This window comes from Phoxinus phoxinus (assembly GCF_949152265.1).
Source record: "Phoxinus phoxinus genome assembly, chromosome: 18".
NCBI classification, from domain to species: domain Eukaryota; kingdom Metazoa; phylum Chordata; class Actinopteri; order Cypriniformes; family Leuciscidae; genus Phoxinus; species Phoxinus phoxinus.
The window spans coordinates 10,096,702-10,120,763 of record NC_136893.1 but is presented as its reverse complement, the minus strand read 5'-3'; the positions used below and the strand labels follow the sequence as shown (position 1 = coordinate 10,120,763).

General features: G+C 39.5%; 1 protein-coding gene across 3 annotated transcripts in view; it reads right to left on the bottom strand.

Annotated features, from left to right (window-relative positions):
* The window catches only part of camta1a (calmodulin binding transcription activator 1a), a 364,067-nt gene that overhangs the window by 136,593 nt on the left and 203,412 nt on the right, over positions 1-24,062 (bottom strand). For all 3 annotated transcript variants that reach the window (XM_079588277.1, XM_079588278.1, XM_079588279.1), the window contains exon 4: positions 17,160-17,295. In XM_079588277.1, coding sequence (XP_079444403.1) covers positions 17,160-17,295 — 136 coding nt within the window. The remainder of the gene's footprint in view (positions 1-17,159; positions 17,296-24,062) is intronic.

The following is a 24,062-nucleotide window of genomic DNA, read 5'->3' as shown; positions in this document are numbered from 1 at the left end:
ACAGAGAGAAAAACAGTTTGCGACAGTCTTAGGTGATCTGTGTCTGTAAATCAAACAAATGTGCTCCTCGGAAGAAAAAAGAGCTATTTTTTCCCACCCGAATCCCTAACCTACCCACCTACACACACTCTGTCTGTCTATCTATCTAACAAAAATACAAAAAAAGTTTATTTTGACCAACTTTCTTTTTAATTTTAGTTTAAAAATATCTTATTTCATAAACGTAATGCATTTAAGTTAACTTCATCACTTTCAAATACTTCTCTTACATGATGTGTATTCTAACCTAATTGGAGGGAAAACCCTGCTGCACATAAAAACAAAACATAGACCTAGATCTAATTGTCAAACTGCATTGAATCTGCAGGCGCAACACAGACATAAAAAAATATATATTGGAAAGAAATACTTCAGGGAATTACATTTAAACCAGGAAATGCACTTTGTTGAACACATTTGAACAAATATACTTGGTTAGAAGTATTTCAGATATGGACTGATAGATATTTCTTTTCATAGCACAGCTATCTTTTATTAGAATCTTTCAGTACCTTCCCTGACTCTTTAAGGCTGATTCACACTGCAGCAAAAATGGTTACACACATCCTAAAGTTGGCAGCTAGATTTCAAATATTGGGAAGCACAATTATTATGCTCACACACTGCTCCAACAAATATTTAAAGAAGGTGACTGAAAGGGAAAGGGTTGTGGACAGAGACTACAAGGGGAGGAGATGGAGAACTTGCAAATACCGAAGAAATGCTAATGCATAATATGGCATAGATCTGCCTAACAGTTAAAAGTGCTTATTGGCTTTAGATAGAGGCATCTCAATGCTCAATGTGACGAGAGTGGGAATACAGAGAAACACTGCTTTTAATGTGAGTGACACAAGTAAAATGGACGTTTTGTGATGCTGTCAAGTTAAAAACAGTCCAATATCTCAAGAAGACACACTAGTTTTATTCCATTTATTGTGCTACGTCTATCTATTTTGAATGCAAGAATGTGTCCTGTGTGAATGACCTTTTAGACTTTTGGTATGTGTATGAGAGGAGCAAATTACATTATCCAGTCAGTGTGTGTGTGTGTGTGTGTGTGTGTGTGTGTGTGTTGTATGGCAGAAGGTTCGATGAGATGATCAGGGTTAAATTCTCAATCCTGTGGATGTGAAATCTTGGGATTAAGCTCCATTAAACACAGAGAGCCATGGAGCTTTATCTCAGGATTTCACTCTTACAGTCTGCTCAGTCACCATGCGCACACACACACACACACACACACACACACACACACACACACACACACACACACACACACACACACACCATGACACGTCCTTCACCTTTATCGACCAAATTATAAAAGAAAAAAAGAGGAATAATGTGCCTTTCTTCTCTTTTCCCTGTCTCTTTTTCTTCTCCCTCGCTCCCTCTCACTAAGAAGGGACTTTGGAGTCATTAAACTGTGTAGCACGTGTCATTTAAAGGCACCAGTGTCCAGAGCAGCATAGGCTCTGAGCGCTGCCATGACTCCTACAGATCACAGTCGCAACAGTCTCCGGGACTCCATTCCCTAGTGGTTCTCTCTGTGTTAATGGGAATTGACCAGTGTTGTGTCCCTGCTCTCCCCTCAGAGATGGCCCATTCTCCCCGACGGATACGGACCAGCGAGCCCTTCACGCTCGCCAGCCTCTGGCTGCGGTACAAGGCTGATGAGGTCGCAGAGCAAAGAGAGAAAAGAGGGAAAAAACAGCTATAGAGGTTTCAGTGCTGTGGAACCCAGCCAAACAAAATCGAACGAAGAACAATCCTAATGCATGATAATTGACCTGAAAAGTGGAGAGAGATTTTGTATGCGTCCATGGCATAATGCATTGAATAAATCTTCTGCATTATGTGTTTGCTATATTAATTGAGAGTTGTAAGGGGCCAAATCCAAAGACCAAGTCAAAATCCATTTTATCAGATCATGCATCACTTTTTTTTTTGTAAAAATGTTTTCCTTGAATTTGAAAAAAAAAATATATACAGTATATATATATTACTTGCAAGTGCAGATTCATGCACTTATAAGTGTGGCTTAATAATCCAAATACTATTTTTGGGCTCACAGTACCTCAAAATACCAATGTCCTGTGCCATTTTTCAGAATCAGAAAAAGCTTTATTTCCATGTATCAACCACATCAACCTCTACATGGAAACATTTCAGATAACATCATTAACCAATTTGCTATTTTAATGTTTATTAATTTGTTGTATTAAGGTTTTATCATGTTAACAACAATATATAGTTGTTAAACAATCTAAACTTTTGGCTGCACTGGCTGTCTGCTCCTATGGCATGAAAACACTTGTCTTGTATGATCTTTTTTTTTGGGGGGGGGGGGATTCTCAATTAATAGGGGGAATAGTCTGCAAACACAAATATTGTTTTCTTTTTTCCATACTTATCAAGACTCGGAATGACTAAACTCATTACAATCTTTTCTTTACTGTAACCCTGTAAGCAGGTAAAAAGGTAGAATTGTCTGAAGCTTGGACTGTTTTTAAAATAGTGTGCTATAGATGAGTAAGCTTATACCTGCTCCGGACTAAAAAGAGCCACTTTCCATCAAACATTTATAGACACATGACATGCTCACAGGCAAGGGCAAACCTGCACGGAACTAATACACACAAGCATCTAACATACAAAACACACACTGATGTCTTGTGCACACACTCACACTGTGTGGGCCGGAGAGTGTCCTCGCTCTGCTGTGGGTTGTATTGATCTGTGCTGGGCTCTTTATTGAAGTCATGATTCATGCTGTTGCTGTCTCTCCTTCACTCCTCACAGCCACACTTCTCTCTCTCTCTCTCTCTCCTTCTCCTGACATAACCACCAAGCAGGTCTATTTACTTGCTTTGTAACTTTATCCTTTGACCCCTAACTAAATGACTGGCTGATGGGTGTCTGGGTCAGTAAAACATGCTGGCTAATAGGGTTGTCACAAACCCAAAAATATTAGAAGCCAATACAATCAATTACACAATTATATTTAAATTATTGTAATATTTTAAAGAAGTAACATTTCAAATATATTTATATTAATGTAAACATTTAATGTAAACAAATGTAGTAAACATTTTTAGCTTCATGGTTTTAAAGAAATTATTCAAATAGCAGTAACAAAATAACGAAAAATAAACAAATTATAAGTAACAAAAATAAGATTACATAAAGTAATTTAAATATGAAAAATTATTCAAGAAAATAATTCAATAAAATGTAATACAACTTATATATATTTATATACAAATTACAAATTAAATTATTCAGATTTTTTTTATTACATTAAATATAAATTAAAATGGCAGTCTTCACTACATACCATTAGACATATTACATTAATACTGATTTCAGGAGTTTGCTTAATATTAATGAGAGTTTGATTAATATTAAAACATAATACTGTCACGATCCCTGTGTATCTTGTGTTTTGTAAGGACTTTTATGTTGAAGTAGTTAGTTCCCGTTGTTTCCGTGTTCACTTCCTGTGTTTGGTTCCTGTTTTGCCTTGTACCTTGTTTGTCGCCATAGTTACCCTCATTAGTTCCCATGACATCAAATCACCAACACATGTCCCCCATCAGCCCCTTGTTAACCTGTCTAGTTAAACCTTAGAGTTAAGGATCTAGTTAAACTAACTGTGCGTTAGTTGTTGTTTGTCGGTGTGTTCCTGACATTGTTCTCCTGCCTGCACTTTGTGGATTATACTCATGTTCTTGGATTACCTGTGTTTGTTTTTTTAATAAACTTTTGTGCTTGCATTTGTATTCTCGCTCCCTCTCATGCGTAACAAATACACAGCAGCAGGTCATTTATGCTGCAAGTCCTCATGCATAAGCCTGATGTTTTGATGGGCTCAAATATCCCTGTTTACATTTACTGAAACAATCAACTGTGCTAAGCCTACATTAATACCTCACCAAGACTTCAAGTCACTTCTGCCATTCTTTATATTGCCAACAAGAAATCAGCAGCCACAGTCCCTGAAGCTTATTAAGAATGAGAGAAGACACAAAGCCTTGTTCTCACTCTATAGATAGAGTCTGATTTATATAGTGCTGTGGGACAGATGAATCACAGCCCGTCTGCTATTCAACGCGGCGAGACGTATACAACACGCACCCACACATGCGCTATTGAGAAGAGAAAATCGCTTGAAACACTTTCAAAAGCCATTTAATGTTATAGTCGAGTGTTGATATTGCATTATGGGGAAGTGTTATGCTTTCTGTATTTGATAATGCTTTTGTTGATGATTCTGTGCCGAGCGTCATCGAGAAAAAGCTCTGTATTGCTGACTAATGCCCTTCAGTGCAGTGAGACATATAAAGCCCCCTGAGTGAGCGTTCCATCTCCAACCAGCAGAAATTAATTGACTGAAAAAATTTGCTGTTTAAGGTTGCAGCGGGTTACATGAGGCAGAGTAGCAATTGTTCACTGTTTGCCTGAGGCTATATAGCGTTTATTCTGCCTCCCTCTCTCTCACTCTGTCCGCTATGCGTGATATTCCTCCTTGATTCTTCTCTCCCTCTCTCTGCCGCCCCTCCTCTCCTGTCCACTTTTCAGAGGCATTTCTAATAGATCCATCTTACTCCTACAGGGGATTCCTTAATCCCAAATCCTTGAAGAAAGAGAGTGGATTTGGCATGACCGCTGTGGTGTGTGCCGTGTGCATGTGTGAGTGACTGTGTGCGTTTCCTCAAGTGCGTGCTGCAAGTGGGGGGTTCGTACCGTGGGCCTCAGTGTTGAGGCAAACGGATTCAGCGCTGTACAGAAGAGACCCTTAAGTGTTTCAGCTCACTCAGTGTGAGGATCATTGTGCAGAAGATTGAACTGTAATCTGAATATTCTAAGAAATGCTTCTTGTGTTATATTTTCCACCTCAAAAGCTGTATTTGCCATGTTAAAGACAGCATGAAATCAAAATGCAGCAGAGAGAAATAAATAAATGGCCCTGGTCTTGTGGTCTGGTCAATGTGCAATGATTCATCAGAACTTGATTTTCTACTGGAAAACAATAGAATACCTTATTATTATTAGATTTGCTGTACAAGTTTGTAAAACCTGATGATCAAATAAACACCCGTTTATTTCCAGATTTTCAGTACGGTTTTAGACTTTTGGTCTCACTGAAGCGATTAAATGCATTGCGAATGCAGTTTCATGTTGTGTTTAATGCTGATTAAGGATTAATTTCAGTATATGTCTGAGTTTTATTGCTATAATTGTGTCAATATCCCTCTCTGTGGAAAGAGATGGTGGAGGCATGCCAAAAGCTCATGTATCTTAAAGGGGTCATAACAACCCCCCCGCCCCCTCTGAGGTCCACTTACAATGCATCAAAATGGTTATAAATTAGTTTCCCAAGACCATTTCCACCTTCTCATTGGCCCTCGGAGTTACTCTTGCCATTGTATTCTGCTTCAAAGGCTTTGTTCACAACTGCACACAATTGACTGTCCACACTGTCATTTTGCAAATGCAGTGTATCTATATTGGTAGCTATAATATATGCATTAGCACAATGTCACGAGACTTTCTCAGAGTACATTAGCTGTCAGTGGAAAGAGGGAAAGGAAAACTGGAAACTGGATGTCTATCATGACATCTCACTGCAGTGCTGAACTCATGAGTAGCATGAGGGTACAAAAGCGGGAAACTTTTACACATTGCATACATTCTGTGAAAGTCGTTCAGGCATGCCCTTTTCACTACATAGAAAGTCACATGCAGTAGTTTGCAAGAGTATATAAGGAGAGAGAGAGAGAGAGAGAGAGAGAGAGAGAGAGAGAGGGGGGAATAAAGAGTGTAATTGGACACATGTATGAATTTTTTTTTGCATATTATGATGTCAAAACAGTCACAAACTGTTGACCTAAAAAATCGTGGCCAAAATCTAAACTGAGATGTATCACATACAGCCAGAAATAAATGACAGTTGATAAAACATTGCCCATTGTTAGCGCATGATACCTAATGCAAATGAATAGAACCTAATTGTTAAGTTACCAACAGATTTACAGAAATATCAATGGTTCTTATTTATTGTAAAATCCATAAGACTCATTAGTATAGCTTCTAAACCACTAAAAGAAAATAATGAAATGATTAATAAAACAAGAACAAACAACAGTGGAAAAACAGCCACACAGATCAATTTGTGAAAAGGAAGGAGCGAGAGAGACCCAGGGAATGGCAGGACTAAATGGGAAGAGTGCTTAACTGTTTCCCCTGTTGCCCGGAGCAAAAGGCTTTAACCTGTTTTTTTTTCTGTTAAACTCCTCTTAAGCAGTCCTTTCATGTTAAATATCAACTCCCTCCATATCAGCGGTAAAATAAGCAGCACTGTGGACGTTATATTGCTCTATATAAACACTTTAGCATTCCCTTTGAACTCCTCTCGCTGCTCATTACGCTGCCTTTGAAGACGGGATGTTGGAACATTGCTACATTTTGATTTTACAGTTATTAAGCATACATAGCAGCAAATTCCAACTTGTACGCCACGTGTCAATAATGCATGACTTAGCGGTCAGCTCGCAGAAGTAAACATCTTTTGGTGCGCACCGCACAGAGACCTTGACGGAGCAGGTACGGGAGAACTATCACACTGAACTATCGATTCGGGGAGATTTCTGCAGACCTTGCAGAAAACACGAGCACACGCGCAATCACAAACACGCAGTTATAACGTCACCCAGGGTTAACATCAAACAGTAATGATGTCACAAAGAGACTAGCGCCGCCTGCCTCCTTTTTCACCAATCCCACAGAAGACACTCACAAAAGTCAGACCGGGGCACTGAAAGACAGTTTAACACTGATCTAAGAGCGAATGAATGAACATAGCCATGACAAACAGAGGTTGACAGCCGGTTCTATGAACATCCTTCTGAAGAGAAGCCTCCTGGGAACTCCCTCCGCTGATCTGACAACTCGATACATCTCTCACCTCTTTTTCTCAGTGCAATTATGCTGCGGCTTACTTTTACATTACACATATCACTCTGAAACTGGAGCATCTGTCGACTACAAAGTGAAGCTAATCCTCTCTTTTCTTAGACGAAGGGGTGGAAAGTGAGTCTGTAACAGTGTCCAGGCCCTGACGTAGGTAATTAAAAAGGAATTTCAGATGACCTAAGAGGAAAAAAATAAAAAAAAATCTTTATGAAAGCGCTCGCTAGTCAGTTTAAAGCTGCGTGCTTAGTGTCGTCGCTTTGAACTCGCTCGGCTCTGATTTGTGTGCTGAATGCTGAAATTCCATCATCAGCCGAGCTGACAAATGAGCTGCGAGCTCCACGCTCCCAGAGAAGAGACTCGAGCGCTGCGCACAGAATCATACATCAAAACAAAGACATCTCTCCTTCATTATGCTCTCTCTACACTGGCACACAGGTATTAGTGCTGAAGGTGTTATAGCCCATAAAAACAATCAGTGATCTCTGTCTTTTTTTTTACAGAGTAGTGAAGGCAAGGGAGGTGAGGTCACAGCAGAGCGAATCATTGGAGGCAGAACAAGGGACGTGGTGTTGATGGTGAAGAAGAGCAGTGTGTTCCTCAGCCTGTAGCCTTGTCTCCGGCTTTACCTTGAAGCAATGTCTCTTTCTCTTCCAGTGGCTTTGAAAAGCAAACCTTGAATGTCTTTTGCACAGCTCCACTGATCGGCCCACAAATTGTATTTTTTGCACAGCTCCACTGATCGGCCCACAAATTGTATTTTAAAAAGCTCACGCAATCACTGGCATTCATACGACCACTCAATTTTACAAGTCATCTAACTAAAAGCCTTTATGTTTGTCAATGAAACATTTATTTATGTTGGCAACACATCACTTGAAGCTTGTTTATGTAATGTATTATAAATTATAATGCATTAAGAATTAGATCAAATCCATTATAATACTTACCTATTCATAGTTACCGGTATACTGGAAATACCCAATTTAATGTAATGTTTTAATGCATTACACTCTTTAAAGGTATATCCATGAATACATAAGCATTATAATGCATTATAGCCTGTTTAAAGGTGAAGTGTGTAATTTCATTAGCATCACAAGAATGGAACTAAACAAGAAAGACTTTTTCAAAGGGTTGTGCACCATTCAAAACTGAATTGAAATGCCCTTTAAATGGGAATGGTTTTGAATTGTGCACAACTCTTTTACATTTTTTTTGTTTTTTTAAATGCTTACATATTCATGGTGATACCTTTAAAGAGTGTAATGCGTTACACCATAACATATTAAATACATAACATATTGGGTCTTTCCAGTTTAAAGGTGAACTATGCAGGTTTTTTACCTTAACTGAACAGCTTCAGAGTCATTGGAATGGTTATATTACTTTTTTTGGGTTGAATGGTGGTCGTCTCGCACCCCCCCTATCACCCGTTAGCGGAAAAACCACCCTTGCAACTTTGGGCCGGCGGGTCAGGAAGTATCGCGTGATATCAGGTCTCGCGATGTAACGAAAAAAAAAAATCTGCTAAAATTATGTAATTATTACGCTGTTCGAACCCGAATGAAGAAGACGTTTTAAAGAATGTCCCGTCTGCTTTGATGTCGTTGATCTACTAGCCTCTGGTATCTGAGAGTCGCCAACGAGTTTTTCGACAGTGTTGTCAAATATCTATTCTGAAGCTGTAGGGGGAGCTCTATAGAGAAACCTGCGAGCAAAAAAACGAGAATACAGCTAAGAAATTCCCGAAACTGCATAGCCCTGCTTTAACTATGAATAGGTAAGTATTATGATGTATATATAACAATATATAAAAGAGAGTAGAATTAAAATTAATTGTAATTGAATTCCATTATGTGTTGATTACACTTCCTTTAATTCCAATTCAGCTTCCTGTTGGGTGTGGACAGTTCATATTCCAACTGAAATGACAGGGACACTGCCAATCCTAAATTACTGGGAAATTAAATTACAGAAATATGTAGATAATTCAAATCATTCTGTCATAACACGTCAAACTTCCCCATCCACCTTCATTGAGAAGGCCCTAAAATCCAGCTGTCAGTTTGAGAGGGTCAGAGCGGTGCTAAGATTATTAGCTGTGCGTTCTGAAAACTAATTACACAGGGTTTAAAAGACATGACTGGGTGAGTTACTGCACTGACTAGCATTTCCATCCAGCCTTTGAATTAGGAAGTCTGGCTCATGCCAGGTTTATAAAAACAGATCAAAGGCATAAGATGGATGGAGGGACAAACCACTTTGTGAATTAGTTGTACAGTACTCTTGTGAAATGTGTTATTGGAAGACTAGTATTGATCTTCATTCCACCGTCATAGTGGCACAGTGATGCTTCATTCTAAGCGAGAAACAATCGAATATTTTATATATTTTGCACTTCCTTTTCTGCTGTCTTTGCTTTTTGAGCATTCTTCTTATTGACAACACTGGAGGAGACAGCAAGTCATCATGGGAAAACAGTCTTTCTGCACCTTCGGAGCTAAATCTTCAACAAATCTCTCGCTCTCGCAAGAGTTTGGAGCTGCAAAACCATGGCAACGGCACACTCAGAAACATCATAACCGGATTCGCCGTCTGCTTTCCACACATATGATATACAGAGATTGCAGGAGTGAGCAGTCACAGAAAGAAATACAGCAGACACACGGAACAAACGGAGAGAGAAGGAAGGGTATAGAGACAGAGAGGCAAATCGATTAGCTCTCTATGCATCCCAGACAGTTTTCGGAGAATTGGGCAACCTGAAACTTTCCTTTCGTACTTCCATCAGTTTATACATATCTGCTAATTTCACACAAGAGCTGGAAGCAGCGGTTTGTTGAGTGAGAGTCTGTTATGTCACTTCCTCCCCCTTGTCTCGCATCTGGCTTTACAAGCTGTTGCTATCGGCGACCGCATCTGTACGTGGACACACCCTGCTCACAACAGCATGTGGCGTATCGCGAAATAATAGCCATTTTCTAAACAATTACAGACAAACGTCCCCCTGGAGAAAGGAGATGCTGATAATTGGAACCGAGAGCGGCCTCCGTTAACACAAATAAACACGGCCGCGTATCGCTGATCCTGCAAAGTAGCTGTTGCTTTCAATCTGGACACAGACTGGTGATAGCGTTGACATACTGCAACCTTCCCCGCCGCTGTCCGCCAAGAAGGTGCCCACTTGATTATGGCATTACAAAAAGGCGGTTTTGACATTTGTCTTCATTATTATCAATGGAGAGAGGTGATTGAGCTACAGGCACGCTCCATTAGCCTTGCTCATCGCGTACTTGCACGGCTGATATCACGCATTAGATGGAGTCAACATGAAATAACGTGTTGGGACCGACGGGGTCTGGATGGTGCACTGGGGTAGTGCTGCTCTCTCGGCCAGTGGAGGTTAAGAGAGCGGGAGCTGCATCTAAATAAGAAAGCTTATTTCAATCTGTATAATTACCACTGGGTAATGAAAAACTCGCCCACCCTGCCACCTTCACTTAAGAGAAATCAATACGTGTTTGGGAGTTTATTAGAATGCCGGAATCATGAGTTGGGTCTTGGGGAGGGCAATATGTGTATCAGCATTGCTGAATTAACAGCTAATCAGGAAAGGGGAGGCGCTCAATTCCTCCACTCTTGGTGGCGCAGATGCTGCTAGGGGCAATCTTACGGCACTCAAAACACAAATTATTTAAGTCTACAAACAAATATTTATGGTATGGCCAGGAATTGCTATTGACAATGATGTTTACTGGCTACAATCTTTCACACACACGCACACTGCATAAATTTCCATTGATTTTACATCAGGTTAATGATATTTTCTATCACCTAACCAAACCCCTACCCAACCCCTAACTACACCTAAACCCAACCCTCACGGAAACGTGCAAAACACTAGATTTTAGAAATAAAAACATGTTTTAGCTGATTTAAAATGTTCTCAGTAGTCAGTTCAGTTGTCATAATGTTTCACTACTGTATATAAATGAGGACATTTGGCCCTCGCAAGTATAGCCAAACCTGTACACACACGTGTATGTTGGGTTTCCATGTTTTATGGGGACATTCCATAGATATTATAGGCATAATGATTTTTAGACTGAGTTAAAGCAATGTAAAAACAATGTAAAAACATGTTATAACGTATTGATCATATTATTTATTTTTTACAGTGGACCTTTAAAAATTACTACTAAACTGCCCAGTCCCAACTAAAATCTGTTTTAGTGTTTTATAATGAGAAATTACCTAACTGAACAATAGTGCATCAATTCAATTCCCCTCTGAAATCTTCATTACAAAGCCCTGTTGGGAGGAACTATACTGAATGTGTCTTGTAAATTTAAAGCAAGGACAGTTGCAGAAGAGCATCCAGACACAAATTTAAATCCAACACTTTTTTTTCTAAATAAAACATTTGCATGGCTAATCAATATCAATCAATAATGCAACTAATCAATGTGTGACTATAATTAAAATACTCTGCAGGCACTGCACTGTTGCTCCTGCTCTAACTTTCTACCTAGTGAATATATTTTAAGTTAATTAACACCTCATTTATTTAGGGCTAAGGTAAAATATGCTGATATACTGAGACTGAATTCTTTACCAGATATTGTCTTCCTTTCATCAGGCCCTTGGTTATTGAAGTGCAGTAATCTCTGAGACTTTCTGAGGGCAAACAAGGCCACAGAACATTAGAAAAGAACCGATTTTACACAGGACGGAAACTGAAAGCTAAGCCAATAATTCATGGATGTCCAGCTTTAAAGCCTTAATTCCACTTTGTACTTTCCCTTATGCAAACTTACAGATCCTGCACAACATCCACAGTTTTTTGATATCATATAGTATTTTTTAAAAGAGATCAACGTAACCACTTAAGTTTAAAAAAAAAAATTTGTTTACCAAAAAACTAATTGACTTAAGTTTACCTTAAAATTATTCTAGTGTGACGTCTAATGTTTTGGCTTAAGGCCCCAATATACTTCAAGCGAAATTGAAGAACAAACTGCTGCTGTGACGTAATTTCGAACAAAATCATGCCAAAACGAACTTAGTTTGGAGAAGTCTGGAAAAGTTTGTCACAGTTGGTAAACACCTTTGTAGCTACTAAAATTGGTCCGTGGCGATTACATAATATATAGGTCTGCGCGGGAGCTCCGGCTTCTTTCACGTGGATATTTTTTCTGGTTAATTTCTCCTCTTCAATCCGTCTGTGAGTGAAAACATGAACACACAAAAGAGCTGCTTTATAGTAGTAAATTAAGTTGTACTTCTGATGAAATGAGACATGTTAATCATGTTTAAAGCTTTTTGATTTTAAGCGATCTCTTGTATAAAGTGCAAGTGCAATATATTATTGTATAAATAAACATGACGTGGCTTTACTAGAGGGTCGAATTGCAGAGCTCATGCAAACATATCCACGTTGCTATGATCAGATGCTATTCTTACGCTTTATTTAAAAAAAAGCTTGCTGTTTTATCAATTTTGTTGTGTGTTTATTTTGTTGTTGAGAGGAAAGCGCGGAGCACATTTACATATTCATCTAAACGCCGCTCTCAGCAGTGTGGATGGCGTCGAATGTTTACTAACAGTATCTGGTCACACTTAGTTTTAACCCTAAACGAAGAACGAAAAAGAACTTCGCCGTGAGTATACCAGGGCCTTTAAGCCCTTGATATCAAATCCAAAACTAAACTAATAAAAAATTAAATAATAATAATAATAAAATAAAACATAAAAAACTAGGGAGTTTTCCACTTTTAAGGCACTATTTTATTTTCCTGATTATTTCTCAATTTTCCGTAAAGCTGCTTTGGATGCACAGCTGGAACTGTGCATTGTAAAGTGTACAAAACTGTCAACCCTCAAGTCAGCTACAGCACAGACACAAAGAGTTGAGATCAGCTACCTGTGTATGTCACATTTAACAGTTCAGCTTTTCAGCACTTTTTCTGCAACATTATTCATCAGATTCGCCCCTTGAATTGATGGTGCTAAAAAGCCACGTAATAGAAAGACAAAACAGCTATCCTTGAAAGCTGTTAGGTAGCCAGGAATTATTAGGAATATAGATGAGTCTGCTATGCGCTGGGATCACGGCTGGTTGACTTCCTGATTAGGCCTTTGCATCTGAGGGTCAGAAGAGGGAGACGTCGACTACATCCAGGAAAGAAACTAGATGGCCGGTAATGGACATGCCTTTTTCAGGTGGCCCTGTTGCATTGTGGGAACGAGTAAGAAGAAGAAGAGGGGATGCTCATCTATCTCACCGTCTACTCTCTCACCTGAAGTGATGGGGAGACGTCAGGAAGCCAGGCTGCTATTTCACGCCCTGTTAAGTACTAATGCTGTAACACACGTCTTGCTCCAATTTTAGGGAACAAGGAGTTTTACTGTGGACTCAAGGTTCATCTGTTCTATGGAGAGAGAGAGAGAGAGAGAGAGAGAGAGAGAGAGAGAGAGAGAGAGAGAGAGAGAGAGAGAGAGAGAGAGAGAGAGAGAGAGAGAGAGAGAGAGAGAGAGAGCAAGCAAAGGAGGCTGGGTAGCCAGTCGCCACTTTAGGGAGTATTCATGTATTGTAACCAGGATACAGAGAGTTCTAACAGCCCTTGTTTCAAACACACACAGACCACACAATATGACACCTATCACACACCCCTCCTTGAGAAAAAGCCCTCAGTGAAACGGCTCTGAAGGTGAAGGTCACGTCATTTATTTGCGTTTGCAGTAAACAGGTCTGAGGCAGACTGATAGGGCAAAGTTATTATCCCGAAGAGCACAGCTCTGATTGATCGCACCAGTCTGGGGTGCGCTGGGAGGACGTACTGAGTGGCCGCTCCCCTATTATACTGTTGCTCATAGCAGGAGGAGAAAAACACAGAACCGTCGGAGTCCACCCGCTGCTGGAGTCATCTGATCAGCATGCCTCATTATGCGTCACCTATGGAGATACAGTCATTTGACTGTAGTCTCTTAATAGACAGAGGGGATTTCTTAAAGGGATAGTCCACTCAAAAATAGATAATATACATATATAAAAAAGTAACAATAATTCTCAACATAATCGATTAATATGTTATTTCTTCAATTACGTAGATACAAATTAAATTTTTGTTTGTATTTTACTGAGAATTTTTATTTTATTTTATCTGCTGCCCAATGTTGTTCTTCAAACAAGGTGCAAATCGAAGGCTATGAAATAAATACAGAATCTATACCATTAGGGGGCAGTCATGACCTAATGGACCTAATGGTTAGAGAGTCAGATTGGTAACTCGAAGGTTGCGGGTTCGATTCTCAATACCGGCAAAAATGACTGAGGTGCCCTTGAGCAAGGCACCGAATCCCCAATCGCTCCACAGCAAAATGGCTGCCCACTGCTCGTGTGTGTGTCCACAGTTTGCAGTGTGTGTTCACTACTCACTGCTCCTAATGTGTGTGCACTAACTTGGATGGTTAAAATGCAGAGCATAAGTATGGGTTACAACACTTGGCCTTCACATGTCACTTTCACTTTTCACTTTCAAAGATTGAGGTTGGTAAGTTTTTTTTGTGTTTTTGAAAAGGAATCTCTTATCCTCAATAAGGCTTAATTTATTTGATTAGAAAACAATCAAACAATCTTTTTTTTATTTTGATATATTTAACATTTTTATTTAAATAAGTTGTGCTGCTTAATATTTTTTTTTTGTATAGACCATATATATATATATATATATATATATATATATATATTTTAGGATTCTTTTACATTGTTTATTTATAAATAAAACTCTTTTGTATCAATGTGAACGTCTTTACTGTCACGTGATCGATTTAATGCATCCTTGCTGAATAAAACTATTAATTTCTTTTAAAAAACAAATCATACTGACCACAAAATTTTGAATGGGAGTTTGTTATGCTACAAAAAAACTGTATTTAATTCTTGTGTGACACCGAAGGAAAAGTTTATCAGAATGTCCAACTGTTTTTTATGCATTCATTTAAAGTGAATGTCGACCAGAGAAAACTGTGGTCACATTTTACTGCAGGAAAAAGTACAACTTGGATGTTCTTTCAAACATCTCTTTCTGCCGTATCCCTTTAAGCCTGCTGTGAGCTAGGAAATGTTTGCACTGGGCACTCTTTTTTCTCTGCTTGCCAGACATGCAATTTTCTGCTGAGTCCACCATAGTACCCAAAGCCTTCTTGCTATCCTTCTGAAATTAGCCCACAGTAAGCCACAGCCATTTACACAGGAAAAAACATATGGAGGCATGTTAGAGAATAAGCCTGCCAGATGCAAGCAGGCGTTCCTGGCTGAGAGATATAAAGGAAGAGGGGACAGGGAGAAAGGGAGAGAGAGAGGGGTTTGTTTGAGTGTTTCTACAGCTCAGTGGGTGAGTTCAACTCTGAGTTACCTCATCTCAAATGAGCTCTTTTAGCAATAGTCAGTGTGTGTGAGGGTCAGAGGACACTTCAGACATGACAGGGGCCTATAAAGATCCTTGCAGCATTTCTCACATATATCTGAACTTTACAAGACTTTGCTGGCTGATGCGTTGAGAAACTTTTACCTCTGCAAATGTCCTTTATGGAACAGTTCACTCAAAAATAAAGATTCTGTCATCATTTACTGACTGACTTTCTTTCTTCTGTTGGACACAAAAGGAGATTTGCAAAATCATTCAAGCCACAAACAACGGCTAGGGGCTGTCAAGCTCCAAAAAGCGCAAAAAAGTACCACAAAAGAACAATAAAAATAGTCTGTTTGACTTGTGTGCCATATTTAAAGTCTTACACAGTCATTAAATAGCTTTGTGTGAGGAATATATCAAAAGTCATTCAAATAATGCCAAATTTCATTGATTGTTGCATGTGTTGTACTGTACTGTACTGTGTGTGGATTTGCAAAATTGTGAACGAGAACTGAACATTTTCAGTGAATTAGAAAAAATAATTAAAAAAAATTGTTGTGATTTACTATTTTCACTTAGAAATTTCAAATACATTTGACCAATAATTACAAAGAAATCGAAAATACCACAATTAATTAAACATTTTGAAGTAGAACATTATAAAACATACTCCAATCATTTTTAGAGCTTTCATTTTTTTTTACAGTGTACAACTAAAATGTGAAAATCATATGACTCCAAAAGACATGAAATATTAAGCATGAGTTGTAAAGACTACTTTTATGATGACGTTCTGCCATTTTTAGAGCTTGAAGTTCCCATCACTCTATGGAAAAGAAAAGCGCAATCATTCTGTTAAACATCTAGTTTAAAGCTAAATCCTACTGGTTTGGACGACATGTGTGAAAATAATTTTTGGGAACTATACCTAAGAGGTAAAGCTGGTGAATTTAACGGATAATCTGTAGAAACTCAAAACTTCCTCTGAAACATCTGCTGTGAGAAAACACACTGCCAAAAAATGATTGGCAGCGATTTGGTTGTTAAGTGAGGTCTGTTCACTGTCTAATGAGAGCTCCATGAAGAGAGAGCAAGCAGAGAATAATGCACATCTTGGCAAGTGTATCAAATATTCTGTGTGTGCGTTTTGTCATCTATATGACTGTATAATATGAGCTTGGGCTTGGATATGCAAAACAACATCACATGACCTCAGCATACTCAACTATCCAGGGGACACCATACAAAATGATAGATATTCAGTTCAAACCCCCAAAAACAAAAGAGTAAAACTCTGGATCCAGCACCCACGCTGTTTGGTGCATGTGTATATGTGTGTATGAGTGGAGATAAATCAAAGAGCACTCTCACACACACAGCGGGGCCATGCCAGGGCGCGGAAAAGCAGAAAAGGGCCCTGCAGTCTACCTGTGATGGCAGTGGCTCCCAGCATGGGGGAAGATTAATGCCGGCACTCTGGAGCAGAGCAAACATCCTGAGCTTAATAAGGTACAAACAATTGCTTCCATTTTGTTTGCTATCAAGGGAAAACTAAACTCGGGCTGCTGAGGTGTATTTTTTCATTCTCACATGTGGACTAGAAAAGATGGAGCCGAATTGGAGTTTATGTCCAAGCGATAGGGCTTCTTTTCTAAAGTGCGCCCATTATTTGCACCTGAACGATTTCAAAGCGAGTCGATGTGTTACGGTGCGGACGAACGGCCTCACCTCCACTCCCTGTACTTTGAGCTTCATGTGATCCTCCCGCGTGGTCTTCCCATCTTTCCTTTTTTTCCAGCAGTAGCCGTCCTTTCTGTACTTCACCTTCTTCCTATTGTAGAGGATCATCGACCCATTCTGTGGCCTAGATCCAGAAATGAGGAAAAAGGAAAGAGAAGGGGTGGATGGATGGAAGAAAGAAAGAAAGAAAGGAGATGGGGTTGGGTGGGGTGAGAGAGGAGAGGAAGAGAAATTTTAGTGCTGAGGGACGTTTTCGGCAGAAGTACAAAGGCTGATTCAAGGCAGAGAGAGAAGCAGCAGTGCACCAGTGACTAACGCCACACACACTTGTGAACAGGTGTTCAGGGCCATGCAGAGTTAAAAAAAGCCTTGAAGTTACCCATAACTTTTGAAACCCATATTACCTCTGTTATGTACAGTTCTGCTTCATACATGTACATACTCCTTGCAGAATCTGCGATATGTTTAGCACTTTTTAAACAACAGAAAGTATATAGTATATGCTTTCTATAATATACCTAATGAGTTGCTATTTCCCTACAGTTCAAAAGTGTGGAGTCAGTAAGGAATTAATACTTCTATTCAGTATTATATTTTATATCGTTCATCAAAGAATCCTGAACATTTTTAATAGCTGCTAAAAAACATTATTTAAAATTATTTTAAATCGTAATAATTCACAGTATTATTATTACTACTCTATTTTGATCAAATAAATGCAGCAAGATGTTAAAAACTCTTACTGAGCCCAACCTTGTTAATGGTAGTGTATGTATAGAATGATTTCAGAAGTATAATAATTTCAATGACGTCTCTTAAAATTTTTTAATGCATTTACAAAAAAAAAAAAAAACGAAACTAAAAATGTTTTTTTCAAGTGAAAGATTTATCATATTCTAAAACCATATTTAATGAATCTCCACTGATTGCACATGTATTGCTATGTGTGGTGGACTAATGAAACTCTGCTGGGAATGACATTTGATAAGCCTTTTTGACCAGGATGTGAAAGCTGATGAAGCCAGTGCACTTCTACATTGCATTTTGCTACCAATTTCATAATCATAATATATACATCTATATATACAAAAAATACATAAAAAAAATTATGAATAGTGATATGGCTGTTTGTAACCAGTATTTTCTTAATAGATGTTCCACAATAATTAACTATGTGTAACAATGATAACCTGGTCGACATGGTAATCTGCACCGCCTTTGTCGGTCAAAACTGGAAACTCACTATTGCATTGTTAAAAGACACATATATTTTTCTATACAAATATAACATATACTAATGAGCTGAGAAGATCAGGAAAGACTATTACGATTGTGCTGGTTATGTTAATCAATAGCCAAACAGCTATTCAGTATTTTTTATTCCCCTGTTATGTAGCCTTTCTAAACTGTGTTCAAATAGGGTAAATTGTCAACTCATGTCAGCTTTAAAAAGGTACTAAAACTTGGCTTTGTTTGTTGAGAGAGAGAGAGAGAGAGAGAGAGAGAGAGAGAGAGAGAGAGAGAGAGAGAGAGAGAGAGACATATATTTCATATAGACCTACGACCAGCAGCGCCTTGCTGATGCAAATAAGCAGTGAAGCGCATCCTGTGGGGAAAACATGCGCAAGAACATACTCAACTTTCCATTCATAATTCATTCTCACTTTACCATCCCACTGCCCTTTGGTTGATAATGATACGGTGAACGTATCCGAAGAGCTCCCAGCTCGCTTCTCTTTATGACAGTACACATGTTTTCCAACAACTAATAACTGCAGCGCGAGGAGGCATCGCAAGAACACACATTATACTCGGCCGCGTGGTTCGCACACACATACGGCATCTGCGAGGGCATGCACGCTCAGTAAAAAGCTACAGGCGCACGCATAAAGGTGCATCTATGGCTGGCAGAGTCTGGCTAGGTCCCAGGAGGCTGCAGTTTTGTTGCATGCGAGTTGGGAGTGTGGGAGTTCAGGCGCTTCAGCAAAAGTCTCAGCCATGAAACCAGCTGCTGTTAGCGTCTGTTAGCCAGCCATCACTTTACCCCAGCATGGCAGAAAACATATTATATATTCTCACACACACACACACACACACACACACGCGCGCGCGCGCACACACACACACACACACACACACACACACACACACACACACACACACACACACACACACACACACACACACACACACACACACACACACACACACACACACACACACACACACACACACACACACACACACACACACACACACACACACACACACACACACACACACACACACACACACCCCACCCAAACACCCCTGCCTCTCTGGAAACGGCAAATCATTGTCTGCCTGCATTGTCTTGTTTATTTTATCATTTCTTTCTGGCGCAGATTTATTTATAATACTGCATACATCAGTTTGCTGCTCAGCTCATGGGGCGTCTTGTTTATCTTGCAATTGCTCATCAATCATTTCCGGGGACGAGTCTCAGGGGCTGATGGGGCCCCTCTCTCCCTGCACTGTGGCCCCTGACAGCACCTTTTAATTAGAGATGTCAGTCAAAATCTGTCATGCACAATCCTCTCTCGTTCTCCCTCAACCGATTTGTCAAGTGCCATAGGTAGTTGCTACGTCTGTTTGCCCATCTCACTTTCATTCCCCCTTTTTCTAAAACCACAATTTGTCATGTTCTGACCTTAACACTAATTAATTCTGCTTCTAATCCCATCTCCTATCTCTCCCTCTTTGTTTCCCATTCTATCATGTCATCTTCTTCCTGATGCTGCTTTCATTCAACTCGCTGGGCTCTTCTGTGTGAATGTCATTCTGAAAGACTTCCTGCTGCACCGCATTCATTCTCTCTCTCTCTCGGTTTCTTGGTGAGCTTGGGACCATGTCGGCGCTGTTTAAGTCATTAATCTGCTCGCTGTGATGCCTGCTGTGGGATGAGCCTGAGATACAAGGATAGGAAGTGGAATGGAAGACACTGGAGGAAAGAGTTTGCACATTGAGTTACAAAGACCTAATCAGATTTCACTCTAAAAACAAAAAAACACCCACAATAGCATATAGCAAAGATATAGTTTGTCTACTTATTTACAATAAGGTCTGGTCACAGGAAGTGTCCTTTCATTCTGTTTGCAATATATGACTGTGTATGCCCCTCCTGTAACTATATCATCTGGTTCTAAAAAAAAAGAAGCTTCTTTTCTTTTTCACTGATGGCTGTCTATTCTGAATAAACAAACTGACCAATATAAAAATTAAATATTATAAATCCCGCAGACACCTTTTTTTTTTTTAATGATTAACTGCTTAGACGTAATTTTGTAATGTAGATCTATTTATGTTTTTGTTAATCCTGTAGAATTTGAATTAGTGTTATTGTTCACTCGTCTGTAGAATTAGGTTTGTGCTTCCGGGACGTCATATGATGCCCGTCGAGCAACTGGCACCGAGTTGAATGGGAATGCTACAACATTTGCTATGCAGTATCACACATTAATATCATAAAAAAAATCGTTATAATGTGTTTTGAGTTTTTAGTGATAAAAAGTAGTAAAATGCAGTACTTGAAAAATAAATGTCTTGGAAACCCTAACATGCTACTATATCTAGCTGATTTAAAATGAAAAAAACACATCCCGTTTGTATGCTCCTTTACTCAAACTCTCCGAAGAAATACAGGACACTCCAACCAAAGTGTTTGCTTAGACCATGGACACCATAAATGTCCCTACAGACTGAAACATAAAACAACAAACAATAATATCTTATAATAGATCCTTGTCTTACACAAGTATGAGTAAAGGTTCTCGCAACTCAATCATAAAGATTGTGGAATTGGGGTGAGGCTGGTAGGTCAAAGGTCTCCGTACCTTACTTATCAGCGGAGAGCACAAGTGACCAGATGTTGCTTTTATCCACTCAAAGATCCACTAATGCACCCTTTTTCAATTTGAGGGAGTTGTAGGAGTGCACAGCCATTTTCTGGGGTGTGAGACAGACTCCCTGTGAGACTTCTGTCTCACCCTCAGTGTACATAAGCTATTCAATTATACATATTTATATGTTGCAGGAAAATGGCAACTACTCTGTTATCAAGGCACCATGACAGAAGGCCATGTGTCTCTGAGGCCATAACGTGACAGATTAATATGGAAGTGCATTCAGGCCTTTATTCAGAACAATTCACTGTGATTCAGTTTCAACAGGTTAGCTGAGAGAATAATAAGCTTTGGCCTTCAATCTGCACATGGGCTCACCTAGAATCTCAAGAGAACTTTCATTTACCAAAGCTAATAGCATTCACATATTTAGATTAAAGGGGTCACATTTTCCCCTTAAAGTTTTTGCCTATTTTGCGATACGCTTTCTGTTTTAATTCTGAACTGTGTATCTATTGTTACAACATTTTAAACCCCCAAACTAATTTTTTTGTAAATGTTTGGCTTAAAGTGTGCTTGTGCTATCTTGGTGTAAAGTCATTGCTACTTGGTTGGTTAGATATTTTCTTCTCCAATGCAATAACATTCATACATTTTTAAGTGTCAAAATATATTTTGTGGCTGCTGTATAGCTCTAAGCATGATACATCCAAAAGTGAAGCATCTGAATTATAATTGCGTGACTCCTGCTGAAGAAAAGTCATCAAAACGCATTAGAGAGGGTGAAATGTTTGGCTGGGTGATCTAGTGCTACTAAAGGAGCAGACCGGGCAGCTTCTCTAAAGTGCTACAATTCCCTTGGAAAGAAGAGGCCGTTTGATTAATGCAACACTTGTTGTTTTTCTTTGCTTTCAACCAGTGAGTATATGTGTGTGTGAGTAAGAGAGAAAGCGAGTGAGCTTTTGAAGATCAGGGAGGTAAGCAGGCTGAAGCCAAGCTCCACAGGAGGGAGTGAGCATGTGCTGTCATCAATTACCCATCAGGCTTTTAGACACCACTTCTAACGGCCAGCTACCACCAACCGACATTTATACAAACATGGATACCGACACACACGCACACACACACACACACACACACACACACACACACACACACACACACACACACACACACACACGCACACGCACACGCACACGCACACACACACTAACACATAATGTGCACCATAAGACCGGATATAAATTACATACTGATGCATGCCCAGATAGTCACAGGTGCTTACTCACAAAACAACAGCCTGAATATGAGAGAAACACACACACAGCGGCCTGTCAATCTCCACTGAATCAGCATTCGGCAGAACATACCCCCAAGTCATAATGACAGCCTCAGGAAAAGTGATGCATCACAACCTTCTACACATACACAGACTGGCATGGACTTTCTGCAAAATACAATTCCACTTCCTATGCAATGCCACGTGCTGGTGCCAAAGGTCTGGGACCTGGGCTTGGGTCATCTCTTTTACAGCATAACTTCAGGTTGGAGATTATATGGAATGGTAAATAAATTATTCAGGTTTCAATATAAAGCCTGTGCAGACCAATACAGTTGGTCAATTATGACTTCTGGAGGTCGACTATTTTCTTAAAGAAATTCTGTAGGAAATTTACCTTTAAGATTTTTTAAGCAAAAGAAAAAAACTCATATGATATATTTGTGCTATATGAATATACCAGGAACTACCAGGAAAACTAGGAGTGGACTGAACAGAGAGGATTTTGCTTTGAGCAGTAAACTCTCTATATATATAGTTACGCAGCCCCATATGCAGCAGTGTGTTGTGACACATTCCTCCCATAACCATAACCATCATTCAAATGTTGTGTGACCTGTGCCACAGTAGACCTTCTGTTGGCTTGGACCACACAGGATGACCTTTGTTGTTCTTGTGCATTGATAAGCCACCGCTGGGAGCAACCCACAAGCCTTGCTGTTTTAGAGATACTCTGAGCCATCTCCTTGCCATAACAATTTGTCGCTCAAATCTGTATTCCTGCTCCTTTCTCCTGCATCCAACACATTGACTACGAGAACTGATTGCTTCCCTCCCATCTAAATCTACCACGACCTTAATATGTGGCCTTGTTAGGAGATAATCAACGATATTCACTTCACCTGTGATGCAACGTTGTTGAGCATAGGATACGTTTTTCAAAAAAAAGTATCCTGAACCCAAAATTTTGAATGGTAATGTATAGTAAAGCAAAACTTAATGTGTGAATTTCATGATGTGCAGATAAGCAGACAGAACCACCAGAGAGTGATGGATTCTCTCTCTTTCTCTCTATGAATCGGCATCTTATACAGCACCTTTACGCGTGTATTCACATTCACATTGTTTATACAGCTTGTTTATAAAAGAATGGCATGTCCTCAGCTACATTTACTCAAACTCACACCAAGGAATGCAGGGAAGGCAATGTTACACAGTGAATGCAGTGTCTGACCTCTCTGGCAGGTAAGTTTAAACATTCTTGCTCTCTCTTCCATATCTGATTGCCTGAGAAGCGATGCCCGTCCCTTCCAGCACAAAACAGATGTTCTAGGCATGGTTATCATGATGGGAAAAAGCTGAGACAATTTAAAAAGAATATAAATTACAGTGATTCGCACAATGTCTCGCCCCTCCGAGACCTATGGGGTAGGATAAGAGATGATGGAGGGGAGGGGATTGGCGTTTTTATCTGTGCCGAAACAGCCATGCAGAAGGAGAGTTCAGCTTAACAACTGTCACTGATGATGGGATGGCTGATATTCAGATCTGAGAGAGACAGATACAGGAAGACAGAGGGAGATCGCAACGGTAACATATAGTCATGACATCATGGGTTCCAAAGTAAAAATCCCATTCAGTTTCTCCATAGTGAATTGATTCATCATCAACAATAAAGTATAAACATTTCAGGTCAGATTTACCATGAAATTGTTAAGTGATAAAGTCATT